The sequence below is a fragment of the Sinocyclocheilus rhinocerous genome, unplaced genomic scaffold, assembly GCF_001515625.1.
Source record: "Sinocyclocheilus rhinocerous isolate Xijiao unplaced genomic scaffold, SAMN03320098_v1.1 scaffold1201, whole genome shotgun sequence".
Classification (NCBI taxonomy): domain Eukaryota; kingdom Metazoa; phylum Chordata; class Actinopteri; order Cypriniformes; family Cyprinidae; genus Sinocyclocheilus; species Sinocyclocheilus rhinocerous.
Window position 1 is genome coordinate 1,435,081 of NW_015654059.1, and position 9,400 is coordinate 1,444,480.

Here is a 9,400-nt window from a genome sequence, read left to right on the forward strand (position 1 = left end):
GGGGGATTTCATAGAGACATCAGTAGTATTAGTAGTATTGGCTGACGAGTTTTTATACTTGCCTTCAGTCATAAAAAAGATGCCATTAAACAAAATATAATGTCTTTATGTTATTTCTACATTAAATTGAAGATTGATTGTGAAATTATTGCAATATAAAAGTATATTTAAAAACTTTAATGTTAGGTGGGATTAATTGCGATTTATTTCAGAAAAAAAATGTGAGATTAGATTTTTTATCGATTGACAGCACTTATATATACACATATAGTGAATTTTCCTCTTATTTTTTTTAGATACACTTAAAAAAAACATGCTAAAATCTCTACCCAGAAAGTCAAATAAGTGGAGAAGCTAGTGTACTTAAGGTTAGGTAACTAAAAAAAATCCAGATTTACACCATGAGTGCTCATAACCATGGTGACATTGTCACACTGAAACCGATACAATTGACAAGTACACCAGCTCTAACTCTCCTTAATTGCAATTCATCTGTTGCTACCTGGTCTGTTACAGTTGACTGCAAAGTTTTCAGTTCACCTGTTGGACTTTTAATATATTTTATCCTTAAAATAAATGTTAAAAGATACCAGTTTAAAAAAGAAAAAGAAAAAAAGGTATTTATACTTATTTAGCCTATACTATACCATCCCCAGCAAGTAGACACACTAAAAATAGATCAGCTGACCATTATTTATCATATGTGTATTAAGTCTTTAGATAAAAAAAGGTGTTAAACAATAAATGGATAAATAATTGACAGTGACGAAGCATTTAGAGCAGCACACTTGTCACCTGTACACAGTCAGGACTCAGGACACACAATTCAGAGGATTCATGCTCATAAATTCTCTCTTTATAGCCTTTTTTCCCCGCAGGAGAATTAAACGTTGTTTATGTCTTCAAACATTGCCATCGGATCTATGAAGAGCAAAACAGGAACAGATGAACGACCCTGCACAGGCTTGCTGACTAGACTGTGACGTCGTGCTGCAGACAGACAGAGAGAAAGACAGACAAAGGCTGTTTCAAAACCTAATGTGCTGCCTACCTAGACAGCATTATTTTAGGGCGTTCGGAACGTTCTATTCAAATATTACCCAGCTAGGCAGCTCACTAGGTTTTGAGCCACAGCCAATGCTTTCCAAAACGAGCCAAGTACGAAACCAGTCCATGTCAACAGTCATGCAACACAAGTTTAAATTAAAATAACTCATTTTTTGTTCTCGTAGGTTCACGGTTGTTCTCCAGGCGTTTAAATGTCCGCATCTCTGATCAGGCCAGACTACAGAAACTGATCTAGGCTAGGCTAACTTACACAGCTACGCATCTCTCAGCCAGTACCTTCAATGTATTTCCTGCGGAGTTTTCGGTGCACGCTCTTCACCACCCCCGACAGCTTCTCCTGCTCCTGCTTCCTGGACTGCAGCTCCGGCAGGACGGAGCCGGCGTGGTATTCGGAGAGATCCGGGTCTGTCTCAGCACTGCTCCGCAGGTCCATAGTACAGCACTGAGGCTACCGGCGCACCGGCTCCGTCAGTCCGTCAGCACGCACGCACACGCCGCAACAACGCGCAGCCTGATTGCGCCTCTTCGGCGAACGTGCCGGAAGTGCACGTCCAATCCGTGAACGCTGAACACGAAACGCCTCAAACTCAAATCAATTGATTTCAACTCTCTGAAGGGTTGATAATTAAGTTTGTTTGATCATTAAGTTTTGATAAGGTGTTACATATGATAATAATAATAATAATAATAATTATTATTATTATTATTATTATTGTTGTTGTTGTATGTAATATGAATTATTTTTATTTAATGAGTTATATCCTTATTGTTACTGTTGTTGTTAGTAAAATAATATATATATATTACAAAATTTTAATTTAAAAGAATACTTCATGTTAAGAATGAGCCTAAATAAATTAAATTACAATATTAACATCAATACAATTATATCATCAATAAAAATAGTAAATGCTTCAAAAATGTCCGCCTCTGATTGGCTGGGCCTGAGCTTAAAGTCGGCATGAAATCAAAATTGACTTTATTTACTTTACTAGCGCACATTGCTAGTCTTGATGTTAACAATTAATCCGTGCAAGTTAATCCGCTGAAAAAAAAATACGGAGAGGAGGAGCGCCAAAATAAAACCATGCCCTCTATTCAATATTCCGTTTCAGAAGGAAATACGTCACTACACTGAAATAAAGTCGGCAGCAACTTCCGGCTCACGCGGACTTTAAACAACTTACCTGTAGTTTCGCGCCTAAATTAATGTGGCATGAGAAAGAAAAAAACAGATGTTCATTCACAGCGTTCCTTCGCATCATAGTAGACATTTACATTTACACTGGATTACTAATTAGTCAAAGCCGCTAAAAAACAATACACGAAAGGTCGGTCTTTCTAGCATTTGGTCATTAGAATCACATCGGAGGGTCACATTCCCGCGTGCTCTGACACGGAATTCTGTGTGGCGTGGAGAGAACGTGAGTTTGTCATGTTTCACCCCACAGAGTTATTATGGCTTACTGTGAATATTATAAACCTCACTAAACTCACTGAACACCAGAACTAGTCGGACCCAGTAAATTACTTTGCAGTATTTTTTTCGAAATATGAAGAATCATGTCAAAACTAGGCAGTGGCGTGTACAGTCCTCTGGAGGTGCAGGGGAGTGTGGCATTACGAGGGCACAATCACGATCCGGGGATTTCTTCTCGATTAATCGGACCGAAAGTGCACTTTAGCGTCGGCGATTAAAGGGGCAGGCTCCAGACCCCCCAACCCCCCACTTTTTGCCATTGAGATGACTGAGAAAAATGTCCAAAAATGAATTAACCATATATGTAGGCCTGTGCATATTATCCTTGTCAGTGTATCAACCACAAGTTAGCAAACCTGGAGCAACAGTGCTTTTGTGTGTCCCCTTGGGTTTGAAAATGTCATCATGTAGTTCAATCCCATTTAGAGGGAGTGATAATCCCATAATAGTCACCCTGCCCAACTGTACAAACTGCTCCCCCATGAACTTTAAACTAAAGGGACTAAAATGTTTCTTATTCTGTTAGCTTATAAATATGCAGTCACTCATCTAGCCATGAAAGTTCACCCAAAAATGAAAATGATGCCATTTACTCACCCTCATGCATGCATTCTTTCTTCTGTGGAACATAAAAGACAATATAACAAAAAAAAAATACTTCTTAATTAATTAAAAAATTATTTTAATTAATTAGGCTACTTTTTTTTTCTTTTTTTGTCCGTACAATTAAAGTCTTTTGGCTTTTGTTATGGACTCCATTGACTTTCACTGTGTGGCCAGAAGCAATTGAAACATTCTTAAATATCTACAGCTAAAAAGGAGTCTATTTGGGGAGATATGTGGTCAGATTTATTTCTGTGAACTGCATAATCTAATAACCTGGATATGAGATCATAGTTCATCTGTTTGTTCATTGAAAGCCAGTTCCGTGAATGTGTCTAACAATAAATGGACAAGATAAAGACAACTTGAAATAATAACAGCTGCACAATGTTGAATTACAATAAAATACTCTGTTGATTGGACAAGCAAATTTACAGACACCACAAAAAAAAAATCCACAAATCTTATCTATTTTGAGAGTACAACGATGGAAGTTATGATTTATTTTACACGGTTTATACATTGTGTTTAGACTGTGTCATATGACACTTCTGACACATCTGTCCTTATTAACAAAAGCTGGTGAGTTTGGAGATGTTAAGACCATAATGTTTGGTATATTGAAACAAAGGAGGGTATTGATCATTGATGTCTCAAACTGTTTTACTGTAAACAGACCAGATGATATGTAAAGAAAAAAAATTAACTCTAATAAACTTGAACGACCATGTATGGAAAAACGTTTGTTAAATAATTGCAACAGAAAAATGCATTTCTTTTTTTTTTCATCACTTCAGATGTTACATGAACATTCATCTTATTGCCTTCTTTGCCAAGATATATTAGACATAAAAATCAACATGATTATTAAAAAAAAAGAGGTTATAGTTAACAGGTTATGTATTTTGTATATGCATTGTATATAAACCATAATCCAATCAGGTACTTAGCATGAAATTAAAGCTGCATAAAAGTATGTCAATGAAATCGCGCTATAATCCTTTTTTCAAGACTTATCCTCTATAATCTGTCAAATTTTTACTCACCCAGTGTATCATCACTGTACCAGGCACCATTAACACAGAACCCAACAATTTCTACATATATACTGTAGACCCCATATAATCTCTTGCTGTATGTTCAGCTCTTTGTAAAGAGCATTTTGATATTGTATGCAAACTTTATGTTGTCTGTAGAGCAAGGAAATATACCTATTGACTTATGTAATGGCAAATTAATGTAAAAGTCTTCTTATAAACATGTCTTTGCCATTATGAAATTTTGTGAGATAAATAGTCCCACATAATCCAATGTTGTACAACAATTGTATGTGTACAAAACATTTAGATTCACATTTCTAAGTTCTCCAACAAATGTTGACGAGTAAATCATATTTACTGCAGTCCTCTTTCACCTTTCTGAGAGCTTTTCAGTGGTTCTTCCTCCCCTTGATAAAACAGCCAATACACTGTAAGAATATATAGGGCAAAACATGCAATGAAGTCATAATAATATGCTATGACCAAAAACACTATCAACAAAAATGTGTATCCAGTCACCCTTGACATATTGTCATAGGACAGAAACTCTTTCCACCACAAGACATTACGTCCAATGACACGTTCATTCCCATTAACTAGGGGCAGTGTAGCTCTCTCCAGCTTCATGTTGTACTCAATATTTGTTAAATCCTCTAGGGAACTACTTGGCTGGTCCTCGTCCATAGACTCAGAGATTGAAGGCATAGCTAATGGCCTTCCTCTGCTCAAGGAGGGTCTTTTGCCGTAGCTTCCACTCATTGCGCCTTCTCTGAATACTGACTGTTGTGAATTCCTCAGACTGTTCAGGTACAGCTCCATCTCATCATCTATCTGCGATTCTGTTGAGGTATTGTCTTCAACGTTTTCAAGATCTCTGTTCACTGAGTCTTTTGCCAGGCATTCCATGTTTTCCAGCATACTGTTTACATCATCAGTAGTTTCCCATTCACTTTTCACACTTTCACAGCACACATTCTCTTCTTTATCAATAAAGTCAATGAGGTTCCAATCATTCTCCATAGCTTGCATACTTCCACTGAGTTCAATATCAGTCTTTTGAGATGATTCTTGCCAAGATGTAGCAGTTTCCTCACAGATCTCTAATCCATGGTTGATGTGCATGTCCTCTTTTTCTGAGTACTCACCTAGACTTTCTATTTCATGTAAGTCAATATGATGTTGTGGTAATGATTTAACAGTGTCGGTACTAATGATCTGCTTCTGCTCCTCTGCAACTTGAGAAAGCAGATCATGTGCATCTTGTTGTTTCTTTTCTCTCTCAGTTTCCATTGCATCCAAGTCCTCTTCATCGTCTATGTATTTCAACTCATCTTCAATGCTATTTATTCCTCCTTTAACTTCATGTTTTTCTTCTGCACCTTCTTGTTCTTCTGGTTCTTGTTCTTTCTCCTCTTTGTCTTGTTTCTGCTTCTCCATCTGCTTAATTTGATTTCCATTTCCCTTTTCTTGCTCTTCCAGGCTTTTGTGAATTTCTTCTATCTCTTTAATCACTGATGTGTTACATTCTCCATCAAAATTAATAATACTGGAGCGCTCCATCTCTGAAGTCTGTGTAGAAAAACCCATGAGCATTTGTTCCTTCTTTTCATTCATTTGGCAGCTCACCAAAGTATTGCTCATATTTATCTGTGTGTTCTCCAATTCTGTATATGGTTCTATTGGCATAGTTGTTGCTATTGCTAAATGAGAAAGTTTTTCAATGCTCAATCTCATCTTACAGCAGTCAGACTTGAATTTATCATCAGAGGAACCCAAGCTGATCCTTGTGGGGTCATCTGGAGATTGGGCAAGAATGCAAGAGGTGCTGATTGAATATTCTGTTTGCACTGATATATTTTCCTCTTTGGTGTAGATATTTGTAGGGTCTTCCTGGTTTTGTGACTTTTCAGTTTTTATAAAGGACCTCTGATTATCCAAACATGAAGTTTTGAAAACCTCTATGGGTGATGAAGGATGGATCTGTTCAGGTAGGCTGTCAATACCTGACTCTATTGTTTCATTTGTAGTGGCTAAAAGTTCTGGTCCTTGTAGGGGAAATAAACATAGACTTTGGCAAGAATCATCCTGGAACGAGCATTCAGTGAAAACTTGTGTGCACACTGTTGAAACTTCTCCAAGTGGAGGATCTGGCTGCCTGGATGTAACTTTTGGAAGGTTTGTTTCAGTAAATTTGATGTCTCTTGGGTACTCTCGGATACCACCGGTATAATAGTTTTGATTGTAAGAAGCTTCTGCCTTCTCAACATGTTTACACTGATTTGGCTCAGAAAGAGTTTTGGGTGGGTTTACTGTATGTTGTGGGTTCTGTTCTGCTGATTCATTGCAGATGCCAACACTAATATCATGTACTGTCTGTTTTGTAGATATGCAAGACTCTGGCCAAATGTCTGGGGTCTCATGGGCTTTGACCGCTCTTTGACTCTCATCCTCCAGTTCCCTAAATGACCTATCCAATGGTTTTGGAAAGAAGTCTTGTCTCTCTGTTTCCATGTTTTTAAAAACCTGATGATAAAGTGGGGCTACAATGGTCCCAAATGTGAAGCCATGGGAGCACAGCTGAGGCTCTGAATTAGTTATTAAACTCACATTCTCTTTTGGGTTGCCATCGCTAATATTCGTGCCCTCGTGCATCTTAGAGCTTAGTGCAAAACTTTTAATTCTTTGCTTAGCATCCTTCTCAAAGTCCTTCCATGCTTTTTCAACATACTTGCAAATAGACAAGTCGGGATTTTGGCTTACAGGAACAGCCTGATTGATTGAAACTGTTTGGTCAGTAATGCACTCGGTATGTTGGATGTCTTCCAGGACCTCAGAAGCTGAGCATGCAATTGATTCATCACAACTGATGGAGTCTTCCAGGGATAAATTTGTGTTTTCTGTGGATAAATTAGTCTTGGAGTGGATTATGTTGTCTTCTTCGTCTTGTGTTAAAGCTTGGCTTAAGATGTCAATGGAATCTCCACTAGACTGAAAATCTAAATCTCCAGATTTCAGGGACTTAGCTGGTGAGGGTGATATTTGGCTACATGTTGGTGGTCGAGCAGTATGTTGTGATAGGGGATTGCATGGTGTCTTTTCCAGCAATGATGCATGTTCCTGCATGCTGGTCTCTGCCGTAACTTCACTCTCTTTGGTCTTGGTCCCTTGTTTATTTTCTTCTTCCCTCTTAGCAAAGTGCTCCTTAATCTTTGCTAATCGTGCAGCCTTTCTTCTGCTTCTTCGGCTGTGGTTTCTGCTTATTTCCTCCTGTTTACAAAGAGATAGATGTGAAAAATACTGAATGAAACACCATCTTCAATAAATAAAATGTAGATTGACTGAAGACATTGACTTGGGTTTACTTTTAACAACGTGACTTGATGATCTCAGAGCGACCCTGAACAGCATGACCTATCAAGTGTCTTGTTTGGGACAGTACATACTGTAATGTTATGCTAACACTTGTCAAAGCCTAACATCAGTAACCACATGACATTCAGAAAGAGCAGCCAGTGTTACGGCATGTTTAAAATAAATGTTTTCACTATATAATTTTATACTAAAATGCATTGTTTCATTAAAACACACAATTAATTGACTGTGGATCAATCTTTTGTAAAATATAAAACTCACCACTAATTCCTTGCTTTCCTTTTCAAGTTTCTTAGAGTTTTCATTTAGAGATCCAGAATTTTGATTTATAACTGAGGAAACAAAACATATGTTTTTATCAGAATTTTATAGTATTTCCAAATCTAGCTGCAAGTAATTTTCAGAAGGTAAATTACCAGGAAATTCTTCATTATTTGTTGCTGCAACAGTCAAAGCAGAGACATCTGGGCTGTAAAATTATTTATACAAAAATTATTTGTGCTTAAGAATTGGGGAAAGGGCAGTATGTATATTGTTCCTTAATTCATTGAGTTCCACTAGTAGTTTTATGCATATATTATCTCTGGCATGTCACAGTACTTAAATTTAAAAACTGTATCAATTATCAAGTTTTTGTAGTATGCATTATGGATCATTTCTGTAAAAGTACAATTATATGAATATTTTAGAAATAATTCATTTGACATTCATTATTGTCTATGCAACAGATATTTTGGTGACCTCTCACCTGGTTGTTTTCAGACAGCTTTTTCTTCTGTTTTCACTTTCATTTTGGGATTTCTCCTTAAATTTTTTACAACAAAACAGAGAGTAGTTATTTTCATTGTTATTTGCCCAAAAAGTGCCTAAAGATGTTTCATATCGCAAACAGAAGTCGACCCTAGTGCCCTCTTCTCCAAATGGGGGTACTAGTGTGAGTTTGAAGGAGAAACAATCCATCCCACCATTGTTTGACCCAGGTACGTACTCTGCCAACAGATCAAAATGACTTTTCCATGAATCTAAAGAGGTACGTACATAGACCATCTTATCAAAACAAATATTCAGTACGCGAATGATTCCTCTTAGAGTTGTGGTCCCAGAAAGCAACTCCAAACTCTCTAGTTCTAGCTTCTGCTTGTGAACCTGCAAGGCTAACTCCTCAGCAGTCTGTGGAAGAGTGAAAAGAGGAACCATGTAATACTCCTTATCTTCATTTAAGTCACTCTCCAGAGAGCCTGATGGGTCAGTTACTCCCCAAGTATCAAACTGTTTCACTGAGACGAGACTCAAACCGAAGGCATCAGCAAAGGACACTCTTCTGCTGCTAGAAGGGGGAAGCAAGGAGTCATCGGAGGACGTTGAACTCCGTCGTCTTGGTATGGGTGAAGATTTGGGCTTGATTCCTTCCAGATCCAGTGACTCCTCGTCCTCATCCCAGGGGCAGGATTCCGGCAAGCTCAGTATGTTGGAGCTGGCCCCAGTGGGACTGCACAGTTCTCCCACAGACTCCATCAGGCAGTGTGGCACAGAGTGAGAGGAACTCAGCCGGTCAGCCAGCAACTGACGTGCTGTGACTTAACTTATGGAATCAAGTTACATTTGACATTGTAGGGAAAAGCCAACTCTATATTTAGGGCAGAAACAACTTGAGCTATGCAGTCAGAGCTCAGGGGACCCATGAAAAAATATGTTGGAGGCACGCTTCAAACAACATAACATTGTCATGAATACACAGTAGTGATCCGCGGATCCCAGTTATATCGATAATCCGTGGGTCGGGTAATAAAAAAATACATTTTGAATTTTAAAACTTAAAACTTTGTTAAACTTAACA

The 9,400-nt window shown here is 37.9% G+C and overlaps 2 protein-coding genes across 2 annotated transcripts in view; both read right to left on the reverse strand.

Annotated features, from left to right (window-relative positions):
* Nucleotides 1-1,633, reverse strand: part of LOC107716726 (probable methyltransferase BTM2 homolog) — a 10,558-nt gene extending 8,925 nt beyond the window's left edge. Inside the window, exon 1 of the mRNA XM_016523264.1 lies at nucleotides 1,345-1,633. Coding sequence (XP_016378750.1) covers nucleotides 1,345-1,501 — 157 coding nt within the window. The 5' untranslated portion in view covers nucleotides 1,502-1,633. The remainder of the gene's footprint in view (nucleotides 1-1,344) is intronic.
* Nucleotides 1,634-3,381: 1,748 nt separating this feature from the next.
* Nucleotides 3,382-9,107, reverse strand: LOC107716730 (uncharacterized). The gene is made up of 4 exons (XM_016523267.1): nucleotides 8,312-9,107; nucleotides 7,980-8,032; nucleotides 7,825-7,895; nucleotides 3,382-7,458 (listed from the first exon to the last, which is right to left on the reverse strand). The coding sequence occupies exons 1-4, from the start codon at nucleotides 9,076-9,078 to the stop codon at nucleotides 4,546-4,548; spliced, it is 3,804 nt and encodes a 1,267-aa protein (XP_016378753.1). The 5' UTR covers nucleotides 9,079-9,107; the 3' UTR covers nucleotides 3,382-4,545.
* Between the last annotated feature and the right edge of the window lie 293 nt (nucleotides 9,108-9,400).